Source organism: Melitaea cinxia, chromosome 14, assembly GCF_905220565.1.
Source record: "Melitaea cinxia chromosome 14, ilMelCinx1.1, whole genome shotgun sequence".
Lineage (NCBI taxonomy): Eukaryota > Metazoa > Arthropoda > Insecta > Lepidoptera > Nymphalidae > Melitaea > Melitaea cinxia.
The window spans coordinates 6,505,409-6,531,281 of NC_059407.1; the positions used below are offsets into that span (position 1 = coordinate 6,505,409).

Here is a 25,873-nt window from a genome sequence, read left to right on the forward strand (position 1 = left end):
TTGCGGTGCAGGGTGTTAACGCGCTTGTGCTGACTATCGGGACCTTAGTTTAGTTCGAGGCATAACTATCATTTTTACATGCGTTTATTTTCTAACTACTAATTTGTGGTCTACGTCTTTGTATGTACGAAATCAGGTTTATTTAGGAAGTATATTTTTGTCCCCGACAGTATTAATTTAAACTTGGTCAAATCTACACGTGAATAATATCCATATCGGAACGATTTATAGCTAAATTACCGACATTTAATTAGTTGTATTAAGGAGTTCGTATGAAATAATTTTGAAAATAAAACCTCATTTTAAAATAAGTATAACGCGATTAAATCTACGAGTAGTATGCTATCAACATCGCGATAATGAAAACATCACTGGATTTCGTTATTTGAAAACAGGCCGTTAGCTTTCATTAGGTAGTGAAATAAATCAAAATAATACCAGCGTAAAGATGGCGCATGGAAAATCAACCCATCCCCGCTCGGGTGATTTATGCCGGTAATTTTCCAGACGGTTACGAAAGCAACCTGCGATTTTTCTTCGCACACACGTAATTAGATAATTTTAGACGATTTTTTTTCTTTTTTTACTTAGAAATAATAAAAATTTTATATTTTCGAAAGATTTATTTTTATCGAAAGCTGTGTACTCATTTAGACGGTAAATCATTGAGTAGGTAATGGTTACAAAGACTTTATTTACTTAGTTGTAAATTTTTTATTAAAAATATTATAAATATTTTTTTGCTGAACGTAGGCAGGTACTTAATATAACTCAGTCTGTGTGAGTCTGAAATAAGCTGACACGATTGTAAATTTATAAATGAACAAATCAAGCTCATGTATTAACTTCTAACTCAGGTTTAATTACTGACTTCACGCTTAAGCTTTTAATAAATTCAGAGATAGTCGGCTTAGCTCTACACGACCAAAAAATTTCTCAGGGCCCTGCCTCGCTCGGCGAAAAAAAGGACAGATTTTAATTTATAAGAGACAGGACAAACGATTAATAATTTATTTGTATCCTCCGTTTCTTGCGCGAGAGGGTCCGAGCGTTAAAAACAACCGTTAAAACCGGCGACTTTGTATAGCTCGCGCTTAGCCCGAAATGCCAATTGCGGGTAGACACAAGTATACAGCGAGTCGGAATGTCGCTTTAAAAACCTCGCAAATAAATAAATCGCGTCGCACGCACCGGTCGCGCAAAAAAAAAACAACCCCCATATTCGATTCTTTAATGTGATTTTAAAAAAATAGAAGTAAGCGGAGGCTGGCTTCGATTGAAAATGAATGAGGGCGAGCGCGATAGTGGAAATTAGCATTGAGCTGGGATTCAGGAGCGGCCTTTGTGCGATCATATCGAGGTGTATTCTTTGCGCTTTTTACGGCGACGCGCCCGCGCCCGCTCCCGCGCCCGGCGCGCTTTCAGCTCTTATTACGATTACGCGGCCGTCGCACGGCGTCGCCTTCTTCTTGTCGATAATTACGGCCTTAAAGACCGATGCGCGTACCGCAATCGAAGATCTATATGGAATTTTAAATGTTTAAACATCAACGCTAACTTTGTGCCTTACGGACTCAATCGTTTCGTCGATTTATACATAGGCATGTCATTTAAATAATATATATAAATTCGAGGCTACATATTACAATAATTCAATTTATTGTACCCACATGTGTTTTATATTCGTTTTCTAGAACAGGGTAAATATATGCTAGAGAAGATCCAAGGACAGCTCACGTTGTTTCAATGCGTAGGTATATAAAACATGTTTATATTAAAATTAATTTTACAACCTTATAATGGTTTTAATGAGTAGTAGTAATGTAGATACTGTTATTTGGTCTGCAAGGAGCGAGATTAAATCTAGCGCACTGCATTTTATAAATTAACGATTAAGCACATATCGAATAATAGAGGCAACAATGGGATTCAATGCAGATGAGCAGAGGGCGCGCGGGCTCAGAGGCGATCGACATTTGTATGCGATATCTAAGCTCACAATTGGACGCCGGCGCGAGTCTTCGCGCTAATGGTACACTATCGAATGATCGCTCGCCCGCTTGAAAAGCGGAGACCGCCTCGACCGACCACACGGTAGTTTACTACCCACAATAAACAAACATAATGCGACGATTTATTAAACACCTCAAACTAGTTCATCGATTCTAAAAACAAATAAATTAAATGTTAACTGTAAAATTTCCCTCGGTCAAAATGGTGAAATATGTAAATTAAAAAATTAAAAGCGCAATAATCATTTAAAGCCGTAATCAAAGATTTTTTAAATCGCTATCGCAATGCCGAATAAAACGTACTTAAATGCCTTTATGGTCAGTTTTAGCGCAATATAAAAAGGTCGAAGTAATTAAAATGTCCAAACGGCATTTTATTAATGCGAGACCTTTAATATTTTTGTTTATTAATTATACATACCCTTACCGCAATCTTAATGATCTTGACACGGAAGAGACGTGACTCATATTTTAAAGCTTTTGTAGTGTTATAAAATGAATAATTACACACTCTTTAAATATCTTTGAGTTCTAAATGAGGTTTGATTTCTTATGGTAGGTATATGGTATATGGTAGGTATTGTAGGTAATGAGTTTAAAAAAAACAATGTAATTAATAATTAATCATTACGTGCTTTAACTTTACAATAATAGGGATAATGGAAAAAAATATGAACACGATGATATAATAAGGCAAGAAATCTTCATAAGAAATATAAGGGTTTCTGGCATTTCCAAACGGGGGTATACAAAAAAATATTGTGGGCAGCCTACATACATAAGTAGGTATGTAATTTTTCTTAAAGTAAAAACTTAACAAATCATAATTAAGATTTCCCTTTACTACGTAATCAAATTAATAAAGTATCGACATCAATCAGAGGAAGCATTATATTTTCTCTTCAGTAGTTCTTAGAGATTTCTAAGAACTTATAACCGCGTCTTTTATTCAAGTTCCAATTAGTCGGTCAGGCTTACAATCTTTTGTTGATGAAGTTGAAGTCGCCGACAGAACAGGTAATTTCTGTAGTTGATTGAGTGCTCATAAAACGCGAATGAGCCAGCGAATTGGCACCCGATCACTGTCATCGAACCTGCCGATATTATTAGATATTGTGACTGTCGAGTCATACTGGCAATGTCCAAAGCGTAATTGTAAGCATTTCTTTATTATAATGTACATATACATTTCTTTTTTAGTACTTATTAGTAGTTGCTTGTTTTAAGACTTCATTTAATTGAACTCTTGAAGCTTTATATAAATGATACAGTCAATTTTCTTTTTTTTTATATGCGACATAATCGCGTGGCTTTTAAAAATTATTTTAAGATTTACAATAAAAACTGCTATCAGATAATTTTTGCCCTTGTATAATTATCAGATATAAAATATTAGTTGCCTTATTTAAACTTTTTAGTAATACATCGTGATAATTATTATTTTTAGAATCCAGTAATTATTTAAATGTGAAAGAAACTTGATTTTTTTGCTTGACACGCATAAGTTTATATGTGCGAACTTTAAAAAATCTAAACATAATAATCAAAGACTTTAGAAAATTAATATATTTGTATGTCTATTAGTTTCAAAATTGGGAACGAAACAGTCATGAACGATCACGCTTCGATTGTTTTTTTTTGTAAAATAAAAAAATAAATTCCAATAAATTTATCGTTTCTCGTGCTCGGAAAATATTTTGAAAAATTCGCTTGTTAACATGACTGATATCTGGCGTTGAGGGTAAATAGTTCGAGTTTGTATCGACGGCTGTCGCTCTGTGGGACAACAACGCGCCTGTCGAACTGAAGCCAATTGATTTTGGCAGTTTATTGGCCATGTCAACAAGTCCGCGGCGTCTGACGCGCTGATTGAAATGCGTTGTTTTTTTAATAACTTAGAATATAACAAAGCAGTTTTTTTTTTGAAAGAAAGAGTCTAAAGCAGTTTTTTTTAAATAAAAAAAAATGTATACAATTTACCTCATTTTAAAAGCTAAAATTGTTGTAAATAATTTATTTCAATGATTAAAATAGATATTATGCAAGATACTTTCACTTGTTATTTATTTTTAGTAAATCATAATTGAATGAATACAAATCACAGTTTCACTTTCAGTGATTGATAATAAATTAATTTAGACATTTACACCGGAAGAGGCAATAGTGTTCTAAGCGAGCGTTCATTGAGTCATTTATCCTAACTATGGAGCAATGATTAATATCCCGGATATTTTGCTTAAGGGGAGCCATGCTGACGTCACAACCGCTTCCTGATAGGTTATTTGTACGGGTAGTTTGATGAGAAAACATTCGAATAATTAGCTCTCAATTAATTAACAAACAACATGATCTACTTGACGTACTAGGTGTATGTAGGTTATAGAGTTTTACTTAAAAATTCGCTAATAATAGTCAAGTATTTATAAGATAACCAACGCACAATATATCAATATTCTAGGACAAATGCAAGTATGCTTCAAACGTATGAAGCTAAAAAACAAAAATATAAATATTGTGTGTTCTATTTTTGTTTTGTTTTTATACAATACTTGTAAAAGTTTTAGATTTTAGATGATGTGTTTCAAATAGAGACCTTTAAATAATAAATATTAGCCAGTTATATTCAAACACTGATAAAATGTCGTTTCTCTGACAAAACGTCGCTCTATCTGTAATTACAAACTCGTGGGAATTGCCATTTGTGTTCAGGTAGCGGTTTATCATTATCATTGTATATTAACCATAAATTGTATACATTGAAGAGTATGCAGTGCCAATAAAATTAGCGACACCTAAGCAATATGCAGAGCGATTGCGCGGTAGCGGCGGGGCTTTGGTCGACAAGTAGTAAGTGATAAATAAAGCGTAATTGAAAGACGGAAACAGCCAATGAGTAAATCTCGTCCGTCAATTTATTTAAATTATTTATTAGTGCCCGGCTATAGACACCCGGAGCCGCGATCGTTTTCAGTGCACGTTCACAGAGCGCGCTCCGGACGCGACCAGTGCGCCCTCGCGGCGTATTGTGTCGATATCGATAAAAGTTTATTAATTCTACAATAAAAGTTTAATATATATATTTTAAAGTAGGAAATTTAATGTATTTCTATATTATTACGAACCATAAATCATGTGGGAATATGAGAAATAAGACGAATTTCTAAGAGATAAAACATAGGTGTTATAGTAGTCACTAATAGAGATGCAGCACATCCAACAAATCTTTATAGTAGGTAATTGTAGGAACACTCTATCTTTAGTTTTGGTGAAGGAGGTACTCGTATATGAGGATAGCAACTGCATTACATGAATAATGTACAAAGATTCGTCACCATCTATGTTATCATTTCTCATAACTATGTAAAATAATAGAAAATAATGGTACAATTGCCCTGAAAGGTTATAAACGATTTCATTTACTTTATTTGCAACGATAGAAGATTAATCAGATACAGACAAGCGATACGGTCGAATAGCACGAAAACACTTTGTTTTATGGTGATAGTTTTATCGATAAATATACGTTCTAGCGGCGAGCTCGTAACTAGTGGCGACTCGAATTAGTTAATTTGTGCAGATACGACACAATGGATGAGGAAATAATATACTCACATGTACTTATGACTACCAGGAGATTGTAATTGGCGTAATTGGACGAATCTGGACGCACTTAATAATGTTTTATTGTCGTGATTGAAATGGCAATTCATCGTTTGTGTAAGAAATGATTCATTAACTACCAAGGTTAATGTTTTTATTTGAGACAAAAGTTTTATGAAAAACTTTTATTTGCTGCGATGAATAATTGTTTTATAATTATTCTCGTTCTTTGAGTTAATACAATACTTACCCGTTGATGTCTGTGGTGGTCCAGAAGTGTTTAAGGACAGCTTTGGCCAGCAAGTACCAGATCTGCGTCCACACCCAGCTAGACTTGTCGATGGAGTTAGACAGAAATTCTTTTGTCTCATCATCCGGCTCCAACTGGACGAACTTCTGCTGCAACTCTTCATTCACTCGACTTTTATCGACGCGGTACCACTAAAACAAAACATTATGTAAGGTGATTTTCTATATGGTTTTTTTTTGTTTACGGCATTAAATTTTTCGTATAATCTTTATGTGATATTACATTTCATTATAGTGGCTATCATGTTGATTCAATAATTGGTGGAAAAGGTGACGAAATGCGAGCCGTGAAATAAAAGATTTATTGATGATAGCCAACAAAGATTTTATATAGAGCCAGGAACGAGCAAAAAATTTTCTAATACTCAAAGATGAGTCTTGATCACCTCGGTAAATTAGTAAAGACGTTATTAATGTAACGCGCGAATCTCGGGAGCGTAATCGTAAATTGATGTTTAACAACTCCCCGGCTCAGATTTTAATGAAAGTATATAAAAAGAGTAATGGAGTGCAAATAAGAGAGTGTAGTATGAAAGAACCGTGTAGCTCGTCACCCGTTGTGTGTTTAAGTCAGCCGCCGCGGCCCTACAAAGAGCAATGCGGCGACTGTTAATTTCACGCTGCCTCGAATTAACATTTCTTTACGCCACAGAATAATAACGAATTAAAAAAAACTTCTCGCCTCTACATGTACCCGTAATGACGGCGGGCGGCGAGCGAGCGGGACGCCGCGAACTCATCAGCCCAACTTAATTAATGCCCGATCTGTCTTTATATTAAAATCGAAGTCGGCAGCGGCGGAAAAAATTGATAACACACGTACTTGAACAAATGGTCGTGTTATAAGCGGCTACAGAACAAAACAAACTTTATTTACGCCTGTCTTCTTATTCTTACTTAATGCGTAAGAGCTTGTTGTATTTTGTTTATTAATAAGTATAATTTATATGTTTATTAAATGACTTAAACTAATGTTTTCTCTCCGATATCTAATTGGCCAATAATCTTATTTAAAAATACAAAGTACAGTATAAAAAAGTCGAGACAAATAAATATTTATTAAGGAATACTGATGGCGAATCACGTTGGTGATTATGCAATGCGCCGTCTTTACATTTAAAATAACCTGCATCGGAACTACGGGATCCGACGAGGCGAATTCTCCAGACAGAATACAAATCGTGGAAAATTTTGAATGCCGCAGTCATTGATAATAATATTCTGTTTTCAGATTATTCGTTGAACGGTGATTTAATTTTTTATGTAACTAGAGGATGTAAATTGATAAGATCATATTAATACAGGCCTACGTGACCTCAGCTGCGACTGTCTCACGTGTTGATTTAAAACGACAGAAATAATGATATAAAGCTTATTATTATTCCGACACCTTGTTGAAGCTGGATAAGTCAAAACATATTAATAGTAATATATATCGAAGCGTTTATTATTGCCCAACACTTCATTGAAATTCAAAGATCAAACACGTGCTGAAAAGTCTAGATATACCTATCAAGATAACTGTAACTTAAAATGTGTTTCCGCGTTGTTGTTTTTGAACAATATGTAGTCTAAGAGGCGCCTGGCTTGATTATTTATGAGACCCAAGTTTAGGATTCAATTTCTGCTCGTGTAAAGCTAGGTTTGCATGAATAAAAAAATATGTATTTTAAAAATCTACCTGCTAAGACAGACAAATCGAGAATGATTTATTCAATTCGAGTTATCGAGGCCGAATGAGTTTTGTTTATTTTAGGGAGCTTATGTGGGTTACCGATTTTCTCATTCTGGTCAACGGGTGTGGCAATAAAAAAGTTTTTGTGCATTTTCTACAAGTCGACTAAAGCTGTCATATGCCTTGAAAGCGATCATTATCCTTCTTTGACTCGTTAGCGTTCAGGTCAACGGAGGTGCATCGATGGAACGAATGGAGGGATGCAGATCTTTTATCCGCCGGTCGTTCGCCTCTCGGCTAATGAATCAAAGACCTGCGAGCATATTGTCAATACAGAGCGAAACATTAACGTTGAATGCGTTCAACCTGTACAATGCCAGATTAATTCCCATTTAAGTGTGTGAAATAAATGTTGACGAGAGGCAATTCACAGGCGACTGTAGCCGATGTATTGCGAGTACCGGCTTCCAAGCTAACGTCCGATGAATAGCCGTCAATGCAGCAATATAATTTAATGTGTCGCATATTAGCTACTAATGACTTTGTCAATAAGTATTCGTATAACATTCTTTGTTCAAAGCGTAATAAGTACCTATATAATAATAAAGAATTTTACTTCTTACTTTACTTCTATAATACACGTTAATTAAGAACAAAAATATCAATGTCAAAATGTTAAAAAACAAATTTAGCTAGAACACATATTAACAACTTAGTTAACACGAAAACCTTTGTTGCATACAATTTACTACTGGATAAAAATATATTTGATTAAAACTAGTTTCACTCAGAAATCTTAAAATAACAATGTAAACTGTTTATTACGTTCTCGGTTGCGACAAAATAGTCCTTATGACCTAAACATTAGATTTTAACAGCAATTCTTTATAAGATAGATAGGTAGGTTAATTTGTAGAAGCACATAAATCATTACTTGTGTTTTTATGGTCATTGTTATCCGTTTTCAAGTCTCCAGCTAAGATGACGTAATTTTGTAGCAAAAGAGGCGATGTTTTGTTCATTATTAATTTAATAGTAAGCGATAACTTTTTTTCATACAAGATTAATCTAAGTACTTACCATAGCTTAAATCAAAGATGTATGTCGTAAGCCAAATCTTTGATTAGTTAAAGAAAAAGTCTAGCTGACAAAAAAAGCTGTACAAATAAATATTCAAAACAAAGATCTTTACTAAGAGGTCTTAAATCCGAATTCCACCTTCCATTGCAATGTTAGTTACTAAATCTGCGGTGAAGTAAAACTTTTCTGTTTCGGGAAAGTTCTTAACTATGCATATGTAAGCGTCAATAAGCAGGGGAACAGTGTTATCAAAACCTCCTCGTTAACAGGAAGAGAACCCTGTCCCCGAGAACAAATCATTTTTGTTAGTTGTTCTTTAATGTTATCAAAACAAACTAGGTAATTCTCGTCATTACAAAAACATCTTTAAACTACTTTCAACTAGTAAAAAACGAGTTCAAACAAAAAATAGTTTTTGTACCTATATATGTATTTATTTTCTTGTTATATGAATGCATCGATACATTACTCGTTATATAAACACACGTAGCGTAATATATATAGTAATATGTAGCTAAACAAATTCTTTATCGATAATTTAGTTTCCTTTGAAAATATGATAACTCATATTACTTAGATATAGTTTAAGTTAAAGTACTTATAGCCATTTATTTAGGAAGTAGATGCTTTAAAAGATAGTTGGAACTAAGTGGCGCATAGGATCTCGGTGGATTTGCCGTAAGCGGCTCGGGAGCTTGTTTGCCGGGCGCTCCATTAAAATGGGATCAGCCGTGATGCAGATTGCTTGGACGTTCAGCAAGAGCTGAGGAAATTTAAGTATAAATTTCTGTGAATAAGATCTTACATACAAGTATGCCTGAACATGTGGCAGTGATGTATGATGCTATGAGCTATTTTAAAATACATATGTACATTAGTAAAGTAATAACAGACTAAAAGCAAACAATAAGAAACGTTGACAGGTTATATTGTTTAATTATATCATGAAAATTTATACTCGCTTTACATTTCATACTTTAAATATACATTAGACATCTAATGGGGTGGTATCGGTACATAAATAATGTATTGTAATAGCCTCGTGGAAGTATAAATGTCTGTGAGTCTCAATTAAGTATTAAAATGACTTATAGCTTTAAAACAATTGATTTCGATTAACACTAGACAAAGCTACTAGCAGATATACTGTTTTATCTGCATTCTATACATTATAATCGATTTATGTACATATAGACGCGACTCAATATTATCAAAGAATAAAAGACATGTCTGCAAAAATATAATTTTATTTGTTGAGGGAGCTTTTTTTGTTAGTAGCTTGATAAAGTGTACTTTTAAAATATAAGTCGTTTAAGTGGTAATACATTTAATAAAATTAATTCAATATGTGACTAAATTAATAATTATGACCAATGGATACGAAAAACTTATGAAACAAAAAAAAGTAGGTATATAATGTAGTAAAATAAGTAAGTTACTCGGTATAATTAATTAAAAATTTTATTTAAGAAAAGCTACGTTTACTATTTGCATATCTCTTATTCTATGGTATCACGAGCAGCCTGGGGGCCACCGTTGCGTAATTGTTTTGAACTCGTCTTTTAATTGTTCTATCGGGGGACGGGATTTATGGGCTCACGTGACCTCGAGCCACGAAGGCATTCAGATTCATTTTCACTATTATTTCCGCACGCCAGACCATGGGAATGCATCCCGACAATAGCAATTTTAATCAAAGATCACTCGTTCTTGCCCAATAGAATTAACATTTAGAATAATTGAATCCATTGTTTTTGTTTATGTAACTCCGGGTGACCGTTACGGAACTCCGACGTAGAATCTAATCAGTATTTTGAAATTGTAGATTCAATATTCAATTCGATCAACATTTAAACATAGTATTTTGAAACATTGAAGTAAGTATTCGTTGTAAGTGGATATCGATGTTGTAAAACTTGACACGTGGAAGTGTACAGGGTGTGCAGTGTGAGCACCTATGAGATGCAATGTGATTTGCGCGTGGGCACGCGCTCGAAAGATTTACGAGTGTATTTAAACTGGTTTTACATTAAGCTCCAACTGAGCCGATTTGATCGTAAAATCAGCCGTTATGTCTCGAGACAATATCTTGGCTGCTTACCACCCAGGCCGAATGTTAAATTAACTTCAGGTTAACTATAGGTCAGGTTTGTGGCCGAATTGATTTCACTTTTTATATACTATTTATCACCAGTTTTATTTAATAACGTTTAGTGTATATTAAATTTGTGATATTTTTCAATCATAACTGAATTAGTTTTTTTTGGGATGTTACTAGTTACATATTACTAAAATAATATTTAACGTCGACAATGCAAACCTACAGAAGGATATAGGTATCTTCACGAGGAAATTAAAGCATGTTTTTATTGTAATCAATTCGCAATCATAAGCAAACAACGGATGAATTGAAGAAGTATATCAAACTGTTGGCATACAGTTATATTAAGCAAAACACTTATGAAGATGTTGGAATGAAAATTACTGAGCGGTAAAGACAGCAATTAAGCGAGCTCACGCCAAGCTGATTGTGCGGACGCGAGCGACTGCTCGCCCCATTGTCCGCTGAAATTAACAGCAGTGACAAAAAGCGGCGGCTTTTGAATCTCCGTAGAGTCCGCCACGAATTAAAATAACAATAAAATTGTTTTAACTTTGTAAGATATCGAGCTGCCGGGTCTTCTTTTTGCGGACGCCTAACACGCGATTAAGGAGCAAAAATCTTAAACATTGTCTACATTAATAAACGTTACGGTAACTCTACAAACTAAAAAAATATTTTATATCTTAATTTTATTGCATAAGGAAGTACGTTTTGAATAGAAGTGTACAAACAACGGTAAGGGAATATATATATATATCTATAATATATATAAACGCGAAAGGTCATTCATCACGAAATCTCCGAAACTATAACACCTACAAACTTGAAATTTGGCAAGTAGGCTCCTTATAGGACGTAGGCATCCGCTAAGAACGGATTTTACGAAACTCAACCCCTAAGGGGGTAAAATGGGGGTTGGAAGTTTGTATGAGAATCCCATGTTTTTGACGTAAGAGACTTGAAATTTAAAATGTAAGCTCTATAGATAGATGGTGAAAAGGTGTCCAAATAATGTATCTTTAGAAATCAACCCCTTTTTGGGTTAAAACGGGGGATAGTAGGTCGGCTCACTGATCGCGAAATCTCCGAAACTATAACAGTTACAAACTTGAAATTTGGCAGAAAGACTCCTTATAGGGCGTAGACATCCGCTAAGAACGAATTTTACAAAATTCGACCCTTAAGGGGGTAAAAAGGGGGTTGGAAGTTTGTATGAAGGTCCCATGTTTTTGAAGTAAGAGACTTGAAATTTAAAATGTATACCTTATAGATGATGAGAAGGTGTTCAAATAATGAATCTTTAGAAATCAACTCCCTTTTGGGGCTAAAACGGGGGATGGTAGGTTTACTCATTCATCACGAAATCTCCGAAACTATAACACCTACAAACTTGAAATTTGGCAGATAGGCTTCTTATAGGGCGTAGACATTCGCTAAGAACGGGTTTTACAAAACTCGACCCCTAAGGGGGTAAAACGGGGTTTGGAAGTTTGTATGAAAGTCCTATGTTTTTGGAGGAAGAGACTTGAAATTTAAAATGTATGCTCTATAGATAGTGAGAAGGTGTTCAAATAATGTATCTTTAGAAATCAACTCCCTTTTGGGGTTAAAACGGGGGATGGTAGGTTGATTCACTCATCACGAAATCTCCGAAACTATATCAGCTACAAATTTGAAAATTGGCAAGTAGGTTCCTTATAGGGCATATACATTTGCTAAGAACGAATTTTATGAAACTCGACCCCTAAGGTGATAAAACGGGGGTTGGAAGTTTGTATGAAAGTCCTATGTTTTTGAAGTAAGAGACTTGAAATTTAAAATGTATGCTCTATAGATGTTGAGAAGGTGTTCAAATAATGTATCTTTAGAAATCAACTCCCTTTTGGGGTTAAAATGGGGTATGGTAGGTTGACTCACTCATCACGAAATCTCTGAAACTATAACAGCTACAAACTTGAAATTTTGCAGATAGGTTCCTTATAGAGCGTAAACATCCGCTGAGAACGGATTTTACGAAACTCGATCCATAAGGGGATAAAACGGGGGTTGGAAGTTTATATGAAAGTCATATGTTATTAAGGTAAGAGACTTGAAATTTAAAATGTATGCTCTATAGATGGCGAGGAAGTGTCCAAATAATATATCGTAATCTATATATATATAAACGAGAAAGGTCACTGATTGACATCACGAGAACTCAAAAACCGCTGGATGGTCCATCCATCCAAGATGGACAAAGATGAAATTTGGCAGGGAGGTAGATTATAGTTAGTAGACGTCCGCTAAGAACGGATTTTGCGATATTCCATCGCTAAGGGGGTTTAATTGAGGTTGATAGTTGATATGAAACATATACAGTAGCAACAAGTTCGCCTGATAGGTTATTCCTACTGCAGCCTGAAAATAAAACTAAAAATGTGCTGTATAGAGAGGTTTTATAAAAATAACTATTAAATTATACTAAATTGTGCCTTTGAAAAAGTTACTCAGAGTGATAAGCATTTCAAGTGACTGAAATAAAAAAAAAAATAATTTGCGTTAAGCATCTTAATAGTAATTCATATCTTCATAACCACGCGGACGTAGTCGCGGGCAACAGTTAGTGTATTATAAAACAAAGTTCCCAAAAGCGTATGTGACCGATTCCCTCAAAATCTACTTAACGGATTTTCATGCGGTTTCACAAATGGAGAGAGGGCTTCAAGAGGAAGGTTTACGGAACGGCAAAGCCGATTTTGATAAAAGTTTCACTGGAAGTTTGCCGGGAAAACTTTGTGACAAACTGATTTCAACGCGGGCGAAGCCGCGGGCACAGCTAGTATATATATATATTTACTTTAAACAAACATCAAATTAGATTAACATATTTCTTACACGAAATTGTTCGATAATTAATCGTCGGTGTCTCGCTCACGAAATTGTGTGAGTCCATATTTCGAATCTATTTTTATGATTTTCATGGTCCGAATTTCTAACATCACAATATTCGGGCGTCAAGAGCCAATCGAATGGTGGTTGATTGAATTGATTTAAAAAGAAATGGAGACGGTAGAGGCGGCCTCATCCGGCGGTATTTTTATAGCCTGTACACGTCCCAGAACGCGGTGGCGACACATTCCCATCGAGGTTAAGTTTTTGCTCGCCAAGTTTCATTAGACACCGCGCCGCGGGGAATGAGGCGTTTCCTTATAATAAATGAGTTATGCCTTTTATAAAAATGCTTTTTTTTATATAAATCGAAAGTATGGATATTAATTTGGTTACGATTTTGAAGAGTAAAAGTCGACGTTCGCGTTGTGTTTAAAGTTTTTTTTTTATTTTGAATACTATATAACAGCGTTTGCGAACAGCCCTTTAAAATGCTTAAACGTTAGATTTTTGTATATAACTTAAAAGTAGGAATGGTTGATGATTAACACATTGTGTAACTAACAAGGTTCCTCACAGTATAATTAGATTATTTTTGAGAGAAGTCTGTTGATCCTTATTTTATACGCATATATCTATACATATATCAACTAAACTGCAGACTGGTTTCGTTTTTTAAACAAGATTTATATTCTGGGACTCTTAGGAAATAAAATAATCACAGCGGCATCGATTTGCATACAATGGTAAAATAATTTTACGCGCGTTTCGCCGCGCTTAATTCTACTTTTTATTTGGCCTTTCGCCTGCTATCTATGAATCAACAAGACTGGACGAGGAGCCCTTTAAGTGTTGACATTTTTCCAAAGCGAGAAGTTATTGTACGCCCAGACTTTGATATTTTATAAAAGTCACTAATTGTCCCTATCAAATAAGTTTTTATAACCCTGTAAGTTAATGTTATGATTTTAGAAACATGTGCTATATGTTTTAACGTTTTAGTACGTGCTTCGATAGGGAATTTCGCAAGTGCCAGACTGCGTGGCGAGGTCGCGCGGTTCACGGGCACCAGCAGTCGACTTGGCGCCGTCTACGAGCACAGATGTGTACCCTGCGTGCGGCAGTACATTCCCTTTTCTATACGTAGTACTATACTCATTTAAAGCTTAAAAATCAATAAAATGCCGTTTCTTCTCGAACTTTATTTACATTCAGAACAAACATCGCCTGTCATAAATTCACAAAAGTGCGAGCGAAGGCCGAGTAGCAACAAAGGGGCATGACTTTTCCCGCAAAAAGATGATCCTTAATCTGATTAAATCACCATCGCGGCGGACGTCGGACCGTGAAAGATTAATGAATATTTGTGCGAGGATTCCCGGAGCCGGGTTGGCACGTAGCACTGTCATAATCATATTAGCTGCGACCGGAGGTCGACTAGGCACGCACGCACGCACCGCTGGGTACACTGGCTCTTCGTCGACGCATCGGGGACATGCCGCACCGAGCGTGACACCCATCCTACATTGAAACTACGATATAACTACACAGCATTCGCGGTTACTACGAGACCTACTAAACGTACTATTAAACCACTTTAAATTTTGGTACTATTAAATGATTTTATTTTTCAAAACGTGTTGTTAATTTTTTGCCTATAATATACATGCTAGGAACAAATCGACATTTTTATTACGAAACAAAATAGTGAAGTATCTACGTAAACAAATAACAGTAATCATATTATTTTGTAAATACATCTACGTGAATTTTACTAATTAAATATGATACCATTTATTCAATAGTGTCAACGAAAAGTCTTTTAAATTGGTTTGCTTTATTTTAACAGGAATTCGTCCTATTAGTAGTTTTCATGAGACATTTATCATTGTATCCTCCATTGCGGACCCTATCTCAAAGTGAAAACAAAATATTCTATACATTATACCTACGTATGGGCCTTACCGTACTTAACTCAACGGCATTAGTACTTAATATAAAATAATGATTTTGACAATACTTAAAGTATATTTTTTTCACACATTTTTAGGTGAATTGTAGTATTGTAGGTATATCGAAACGACATTGTATTAAAGTAATTATGATCGCTACAAATAATACTATGTCGTTTAAATTAAATAATATAACATATAAAAGTCATGACTGTCAGAAATTTTTTTTGACTGATTTGGATTTTCAAACAAAAAAAAAATATATATATATATACACAGGTCATCAAAAAAATCGACCCACCCACTTTTTGTTTAATATTTATCGATTGTTTCACAGATAAGCTGATTCACACGTTTGTTTTTTATTTTGAGGGTCGGTTACGATGTTTGGCATCTTATTTGTCGTAAATTTTATTGAACTTGAAGGTACTTAACCATTTCTTATACAGAAACACTGTTGAGTACTGATTTGATGGTTTTACATCGTAACAAATTCGAATCGTTCTTTGAGTCCGGAAGAGCCCTTTGTAGGGATTACTTGTTAATAACGTTAAGTTTATTTACTGTGGCTGTATTTTGATTCATTTTGACTAAAAATAATGAACACTACAGAAGCTGAGGCGGCCCAAGTTGTGGCTTTGCTGCAACAAGTCATAAGTCAACGTATCGTGGCCAGGAGGTTAAATCTGAGCCGTTCTGCAGTTCGGCGAGTTTACCAAAGGTTTCTGGAGACTGGGCAGTATCGAAGAAGGTCTGGATCTGGAAGACATAGAGTGACAACTCAAAGAGATGACCGCTTTATAGTGTTATCAGCTCTACGGAATCGACACCTATCTGGTGTTGATCTCCAGCGACGCTTACGCGAAGATCGGGGGTGGCTATAAGTGACAGTACTGTAAGAAGGAGACTTCGTGAGCAGAATTTAAGACCACATAAGCCAGCAACAGGACCACAATTGACCACAGCTCATCGACAAGCCAGACTTCAATTCGCACGTAATCATATCAACTGGACCATAGGCCAATGGGAGTCAGTTCTTTTTAGTGATGAGAGTCGAATGACTTTACACGGTTCTGATGGACGCCGTAATGTCATGCGACGGCCAGGTGAACGTTATACCCAGTGTTGCATAAGCGAAACTGTCAGTTATGGTGGGGGCTCTGTAATGTTTTGGGGTGGAATATCTTTGACTGGACGGACGGAGCTGGTTTTCATACGAAGAGGTGCTTTAACTGCTGCACGCTATATCACAGAGATCTTAGAAGACCATGTGATGCCTTATGCCGGCTATATTGGAGAAAACTTTGAATTAATGCATAATAATGCACGACCACACGTAGCGCGCATCACCACCGATTACCTTCAAGAGGTTGGCATTCGGGTAATGTCCTGGCCAGCAAGAAGCCCCGATCTCAATCCTATAGAGCATATGTGGGACACCCTAAAACAAAAGGTTAGAGCCCGTAATCCAGTCCCTACAACATTAGGAGACCTGAAAACCGCCATTAGGGAAGAATGGAACTGAATCCCTCAAGAGACCATTAAAATCTTGATAAGGTCATTAAAACGGCGGATGCAGGCCGTCATTCGAGCAAGAGGAGGGAATACGCAATATTAAATTGCAACAATTGTATGCATACCATTTAAGACTAAAAAACTAGAGCGTATTAAAAATTAATCAAAAAATCGTGTAAAATTAAAGATTCTGATTTTTAAATCAAAATCTTAAAAAAAAAACATTTTGATGTTTTAATTGTGATTAAATTGTTGTAAATAAACAAGTTCAATAAAACATTATTCAGTACTAAAAAGTTTTGTTGTGATTTGTTTAAAAAAAACGTGATTATCGGTAAAAACGCAGGTGGGCCGATTTTTTTGATGACCAGTTTATTAATACTCAAAATTGTACGTTTTAAAGTTCATATTATACCCAATACTAAACTTTTTTATCATTTCCTACTCAAGTTTACCAAATTTTACTATTTTTATTTTCCATATCGACCTAAATTAGTTGACTAACAGAAAGGCATAAATGTTTTAAGTCATAAGAGTAAAAAATTGTAGGTACAAATTTCAGAACAAAAAATTTTTATATCGAAGTAAGTAACATTTCTACAAGTTCTTGCTCATTGAGTGTTTATGTTATGAATGGACCTATCATCCAAATTTTATGTACATACGACACATGTTTTCTGTAACAGACACACAGTTTATTGTAACAGACAAACACTGTGACTACTCCATGAGATATTCATTTTAGGGCACAAACCACTAACAATGGGATAATTTTCTTTTTGTGATGTAATAAATGAACTTAAATCGATATGAAGGTATATGTTACGTGCTAAAAATAAGTTAAGTGATAAATCTCAGCATTTAAAAATCAAAGTCGACATTTCGTATATTGAAAACGTAATAAACACACTCGTAAAAATATCAATTGAGGCCCATAAAAAATTAAACGTGAGAATGTATTGTTTCCTATGGACGTGCAAAAAAACTCTGCAGCGTTAACCAGGTCTCAGGTCGTTTTCGACTAACTCATTGAAACAAAAGTGCTTTTAATAAAAACTGCGTTTACGACATCGAAGTATATATACATTTTTTAAAAGCTTTTTATTAAGTATATTGTAACCAATCTAATATTAATGTAAATAATGTTTTTTTTTTTAAATATTTTGTAAATTATATTTATCAGACGTAGCTTTGTTTAATGAAATATACCAAACATATATTTTAATTCGTAATTATAAAATGAATCATCTTCATTAGTATACGATCCTAAGAGATCTCGTTGCCATTGAATATAATAATAACAGTAAATATTTATTAATAATTTCAAAACATTACACAGTAACAAAATAATTAAAAACACAGCCGCCACACAAAAGAAAAAAAATCCTTGGCTCTTGATTGAGTTCATATGCACGAGAGCGCGTTGTTATTAACGTCACTTCGGAGGCAAGTAATTAATTATTTGACATTGTTTGTGGTAGCAATAAAGGCTCCATCAATGATTCATCGAGGTGAACGGCGCGTGCAGCGCGGGCATTATCCGCCGTAAGACATCATAAACGGGCTACCATCATCTGGTCTTATAAAAAATTCATGTTCATCTCACATTTCGCCGCCCCTCTTAATTTCGTGAGCCTCTTCTAGGTTCGTGTAAAAACTTCGGGTGTCTTTTTATGACTTTTACTGCGGTATAATTGGGAGGGGCGAAAGCTTGCGTCCCCGAGGTGACATAAATACACCCCCCACACTCCACGCTTTCAACTACTCCGGCCTAATCTCATGTAAGACTATAAGGTAAGAGATGTTTTGGCAAGTATACGTTAATTTTGTTAGGAAACAAATAGTGACTTGGCAAGGATTCTCATAACCGTGAAAACTTAAGATTAAAAAAAAACTTTTTATTATTATACTTTACGATCGAATATCATACACTCGTATGTATAATTATAGTGCGGTCAAATAACCTTTGTTTCGATAAAGTTTATGTTACTTATAATATTTGCAATTGCCTATTGTGTGTATTCAAAGAACAAAAAACCTAAATTTTATGTAGATACAGTTACCAATATTGGTAAACGAAAAACATAGCTTTCAAGAGGCAGACACCAAATGCGAATTCAATTTTAAAACTAGTAGTGATGCGCCAGGCGATGCGGGTTCGGCATCGATGCATGTATTTATTTGCAAATTCCGAATAGCTTTCAATATGTAGAGGTGCGACTGACTTCCGCCTGTCGATCTCTTCCAATATAGTATCCGGGGACGTCACGGAGGCGGCACTTGTATTCGAGGTGGGGACGATTGGATTGAGCCGATAGTTTAGGTCGCAGTATGATAGATGAGCGACGCAAAAAACATAAACGTAATTGAGATTTCTATTATGAAAATTGATAGCGATCTGTTTTTTCTGTGTTTGTTTACATAATGTGAGTGGCGACAGTGCGCTATCGCGTTTCGGAAGAGCAAGCGGACGTCGATTTGTATATTGTCATTATTAAAGCCGGTGCGGAAAGTTTGGTTGCGTTCATCCATCATAGTGTGACGGGTGGCCGGACCGATATCGCTCCTAATTCGTATTGATTTCCCACTTAGCGTTTTTCTTGTGAATCAAGGCGCTCCACCCTTCCGTCTGACGCTTAACGAGCTGTTTGTCCTCCACTCGCGATCAACTTCGACGTGACCCGCTAATCCGAATGCGACATTTAATAAGACGCAACAAAGTAGAAAAGGAGTAAACATAATAATTTTAATTGGTTCCTATTACATACTTTTTTGTTATGTCTACGAGTATAGTAAGGAGTAACTTACAATCAACAGAAAATAGATCAGTAGATCTAACCTTTCTTATTATCTTTCATAAATAATTTATTTAATTATTTTAAGCAATAACTAGATGCTATGCTTGTTTATTAAAGGTTAGGTACGATGACTAATCCGAAGGAAACTGATTTTTATAAATTATCCCTACCGATAAGTTACTAAAGTCTAATTATTTATACAATTCTTTAGAATAATTTAAAGTGTTCATATAAAACACGATAGTGTGTTGTTAGTAAAGTTATCTTTACTGTTACTGTCGCGATTTACACAAAGCTAAAAGAATGAAAATACCGAAAATATCTAACGAATATGTGTAAATGATTAAAGAATTGCGTGGAAAAGTGAAAAAAAAAGCTTCTGGAAAATTTGTGACATTATTTTATAATTTTTAAGATTTAATTTGGGGTCTTAAAAAAACAAAACAAAATTTTGTTGCCTATATTCATTATTCGAAATAAAATAAAAAACCTACGTAAAAACTGACTTCAAAAACTAAACAGCAAAAAATAACTTTATAAAGTTTTAATTTGAAAAACATTTTCTTATGCAAACCCTTAGTAAAATACTATTATTTATATGTGATACCTACTGATAGGTTTAAAGTCGCTGCCAGGCCCAACAAAAAATAAATAATTAAATAAATAAATAAAATAAAACTAAATAAGCCTAAATGAATACTGGTAAATTACTGTAATGAAATTCCTACTACGCTCGGGTTGATTTGTTCTAGACAAAGTCACGGCAAGTGTTACATTTACTTTTGATAACCTTCTTCTTTTTAAAGTCGGTTAATGACTGTAAGATTATAAAAATAAATGTTGGTTTCTGTTAACCATTTTAAAATTTTGCCAGACTTTTAGTGGATCTTGCACTTTTAAAAGTTTTAAAAATATATTTTTACAATTGTTTCAACAATATAAAAATTATTTGACGATTATAATTTATATAACAGCGTTGGACTACTGTTCAGAAGATAAGTTTGACACTATTTAGTTTTTTTAACGCAAGAAAATTAGTAAATTATACTGATTCCAAGACGAGGCGAGTCCTTCGAACAAAATAAAAATAAAAAAAGTTATATACAAATATATAGAGATGTAAGCATATTACCGAATTTTAGCATAAAAATTAATATAACTTACAAGACGAACACGTAATATGTGTAATGTAATAAGTTCTTAGACAGTGTACATTTATGTAAATGCTGAAGAAAAAGATTGCGTCACCAAGGTCCCCCGTGGGGGTGGAAGCGAGAACAATGGTTTCGGTTCTCACACGTGTGGAGGATTATTTGCATTCGGAAATAAAGAGAGGAATGATAAAAGAAAGGCGCGAGAGGTCCCACCGCCTCGAGGCAGGGTGTGGGAATAAGGGGGAGGGGGGTGAGTCGGGAGGCTCCGAGGGGGGAGGGGGCTCGTTACGCGAACAATGGAGGAATAATGTACAGATTGCAGTGAGCGATGCGCCCAGTGCGACTCAGGTGTCTTAGTTGTGTGCGGACATCGCGCCTCTTGTATGGTTGACGTGTCGACGGTTGTATATATGTACATATGTACGTGTATACAGACAATGATCGAACATTATTAAGTACTGAAAATAAGAAATGGAAAACTAATAAAATGTAAGCTTTTAAATAAAAGATTCATAGATAAGATATGGTATATTTTTGTGGAAACGAAAACATAATTAAAGATATTAATGGAGTAACACTATAGGTACTTTATAGGTATGGCTATTTATCGCAATAATTATAAAAAAATACAGGCAGCGAGAAAAAAGAATCACCAAAAATATATTATCCTTTATTATATTATTATATTTGAATTTCGGCTTAATATCCTTAAACTTTTAATTAAAGTGTATAGGTACATTCTTATAAAAAGCCAAGCCATTGTTACAGTTGACTACATAAACTGTCACAATAAGACAAAAATAAATAATTGTGTTTGCAGGCAAACGAAGAAAAACCAACTTCAATTGTATCGACAAGTATACGTAGGTAGACGAAAAAATAGTCAAGTAAATACGCATTATCAAAGATTACTCCAATAGTTGTAATCAGATCTTGATGAAATTTAAATGTGACATGATCAACATCTGCTTTCGGTTAAATTAAAAATCATTAAAATCAGTACACCCAGTAAAAAGTTATGCGGATTTTCGAGAGTTTTCCTCGATTTCTCTGGGATCCCATCATCAGATCCTTATCATGGTACCAAACTAGGGATATCTCCTTTCCAATAAAAAAAGAGTTATCGAAATCGGTTCATAAACGACGGAGTTATCCCGAACATACTTACATTAAAAAACAAAAAAGAAAACAATATATATATATATATATATATATATATATATATATACACATACATATATACGGTCGAATTGAGTCACCTCCTCCTTTTTTTTAAGTCGGTTAAAAATAAATATTCTATTACAAATCGATCAAAAAATTGATTTAAAAATGCCAAAGTACTTTTCCCTTCACTTCTATAGATATAAATAAATATCGTCGTCCAGAGGTCGAAATTCGATCATAATAAAAATTTTAATTTGAAAAATAAAAAAATAATGAAAATATAGAATCATTTTTAAAAAATTTCAATTTGACTACAGACAGACAGAATAGATAATAATAACATTATACAATGTTTTTTTTTTTTATTGATTTAATATATTTTTATGCATAATAAAAAAAGAATATTAGCATTCTGCACTCCTTCTCTAACTATCAAAAATGTACGAAATGTCATACTTCTCCGTCCGTGCAATTTTCGTAAAAAGGGGTACAAAGTTTTGGCTTCACATATTAATATATAGATACTTTTCGCAAATGCTATCAGTAAGCGTTTAAAAAGCTATATTCGGTATTTAAATTAGGACAAAGCAATTAAGATAGTCGCAAGATATTCCTTAGTCGATTCTTGTTTGAATTTCAAAATGCGTTGAATAAAACATTTTTATCAACAGGGATATTATTGATATCATTATAAACTGTGAAAGTTCAACTGCTGAGCGTATTTAATCTAATAGGGGCTCGAATTTACTATTACAATCTCACAGTTCATCAAGTCTGGTCATAAATCAAGCGTTCTATTAAATACATTATAGGTTTTACATAATATGTTACTAAAACTGTCAAAGCGTCGATGCTCAACCATTGTAACAGTGATGTAATTGCAGTCTCTTGTACCAGGCTGCCAGCGAGGCCGAATCATTTCGTAAAGGATGCCTCCATAGGAAGCGCGGGCAATCACAACACAATCACCCCATCCTCGCGTGACACCGAAAACGTCCTCGTTCATAAGTATAAATTAAACCATTTAGAACGGTCGCCCGGCACCGACCGACCGACGATTAACGGAAACGTCTACTTAACTAATTTATCCCCGGGTGGTTTTAACAGAATGGATAGCAGTGATTACGGCTGATGGCGAAGATTGCACGATGCGGCTGTGCGTACGAGACGTGCACTCGGGGAAGATTTTAAACATGAGACTAAGCGAATTGTTTCATAATGTGGAATTTCATTTCAGCTTACGCTAATGTACACAAAGCAAATATTAAAATTAACGTTTTGTCGTAGTGTGTTGAACAAATTCACACGAACGATACACGATATAAAATTATAGTTTAAATGCATTATTCTTCATTTGAATTATTTAGACTATATAATTTTATAATATAAATTTATCCATGCATATTTGAGTTCAAACAATGTCGCGAAGTAGTCGTTATACTGGCCACCCATTATTATCAAGCGGCTTATACGATAGTCAGACGTTTGTAATCCCGCAAGCCTGCGATATTTTAATAACATTGATCAAATAGAACAAAAGTATGTGGACCGAGCACTCGACAGAGATGAAAGTTAAAAGGGTCGCGGGGCCCGTGGAGGGGGGAGGAAGAGCGGGTTGAATGTCTTATTCCCTCCACAATTCAGAGGTATTTCGTGTTTTTCATACGCAAATATATCCTCGTTACCGAAGCACACGTGAGTCCCGATTGCATGTATATAAGCTACAGATATAAGCTCGCGCGTATGATAGTTGTTAGAGAAAGTGTTTTCATCCATCGAACGCGTTTTGAGTTAGTATTTATAAAGTAATAAAAAATTATAATATTATAACTTGGCGTAATAAAGTGATTATGTTGCAACGACTTTGAAGGTTTTAGTGTCATCAGTTTATTGAGCTTCAAAAAAAGGTTTTACTTTTACTGAGATCAATTATATTCAGTCAGCAAAATAAGCGAGTCAATAACCTTATGTCACATGATCATACTCAAGAACGATTATAAACAAAAGCATAGATCCTGATTCTTCACTAACCACACGCAACAAAATTATGATAGTATCTAACTTTAGCGTTTTTAGTTTCTGGGTTTGACAGCAGACCCCGACCGAGACTGTTAATATATAATCTTCAGTCAATTAGTATTAAATTATTAGTATTTAATACTATTTTATACTTGTCGTTAATGTACAGAGTTATATTAGATAGTCCCAATTTGGAACAACATAATATTATTAAATAGCAAAATATAATAAAATTAATTTGAGGTACAATAATGATTTTTCTTTTATCCATGTGCCTGTTTAAAAGCATAGGCTTGGAGTAATTGTAAAGACTTGTAAACGAAAAATAGCCGACTTCAATTACATCGATAAGTAATACGACGTAGGAAGTCGATAAAACACTCTATTAAATACGCATCATTAGGGATAACTCGAAAAGTACTCATCGGATTTCGATCAAACTTAACTGGGACTATATGACAAACACCAGTTTTGAATTAAAAAAAAAATTAAAATGTTATCCATTTTCAGTTAAAGGTAGCACACATATAATACAGTCGAATTGAGTATCTCCTTCTTTTTTATAAAGTCGGTTAATAAGCGACGTTGTTATTTTCCATTCTTAGACTATAGTTCTTTGATTCCCGACTTTTAGTCTAATTAAGATCAAAAGCGTTCTTACTGCTATGTACTGATAGCAGAAGCTTTTCACTCTTTCTTTTATACTGATGTAAAATTCGAGTAGTTTGTATCGTTGTTCGTGATAATTTATCGAGCTATTACCACGTAAGTTCTCTACTTTTGAAATCATTTTTCTTTCGAACCAAACCCAACAACCAAAATGTCTAAAGGATTTTTTGAAACCCTTTCTAATTTGGTTGTTTGTTTGGTACGAGATCCCACTGCAAATTAGTGCGTGCATCGAGGTTTTGCTAAAACCCTACTTTTTATGTATATTTATGATTAGGAGAATATATATCGACCTGGTTGCCTATCAAGATGTGGCTGGTTAGTATTTTTAATTAAACTTTTGTTAATTATTTTTTGTTAAAAAATTTCGTTCACTTGTTTTTTAAATAAAATATCGTCTACATCACGGCAATATATATAAAGATACTCAAAAATCACGGTTGCACGGTGTAAACAGGTACGATTTCGATACTTTTATACGTTCGTAACGAACATTTATGATTTATATATCAAATTAAAACTATTTTTTCTTTCTATTTATTATTATATATGGTATGGTGGAAAACAAGATTCACCAAAATTATTTGTAAACAATAAAATGCCTCTGCCCTCTAGTGGATAATACAGGTAGTTCACAACGTTATACGATAGTTCGAACCAAAAATAACACCATCTCTCGTTACGACGACGAGGCGTACGCACCGTTACATAAATACGCGTTTAAATATTTACCTTTTTAAACACCCAGAAACGCTTATTTCTATTATAATATAATTAATGTAAATAATTTTTTTTTAAATTTTAACTTAAATTTTTATATAAAATACGAAGAAACTTTTTCACCGACCTAACTACAATTTCAGTACTTATTTTCAGTAAATATTTACATGCTTACATACCGATAGCACCGCTACCTACCGAGACCAATTGAGATAAAAACTACCCTATCTCCTA

General features: G+C 34.4%; 1 protein-coding gene and 1 long non-coding RNA gene across 2 annotated transcripts in view; both read right to left on the reverse strand.

Moving 5' to 3' along the window:
- LOC123659715 (protein-L-histidine N-pros-methyltransferase-like) overlaps positions 1-25,873 on the reverse strand; it is a 60,159-nt gene that overhangs the window by 15,580 nt on the left and 18,706 nt on the right. The window contains exon 3 of the mRNA XM_045594899.1: positions 5,863-6,053. Within this exon, the coding sequence (XP_045450855.1) occupies positions 5,863-6,053 (191 nt within the window). The remainder of the gene's footprint in view (positions 1-5,862; positions 6,054-25,873) is intronic.
- Positions 16,309-17,327, reverse strand: LOC123659717. Its single transcript, XR_006744074.1, has 2 exons — positions 16,961-17,327; positions 16,309-16,887 (listed from the first exon to the last, which is right to left on the reverse strand). It is a non-coding gene; the product is annotated as an uncharacterized LOC123659717 (long non-coding RNA).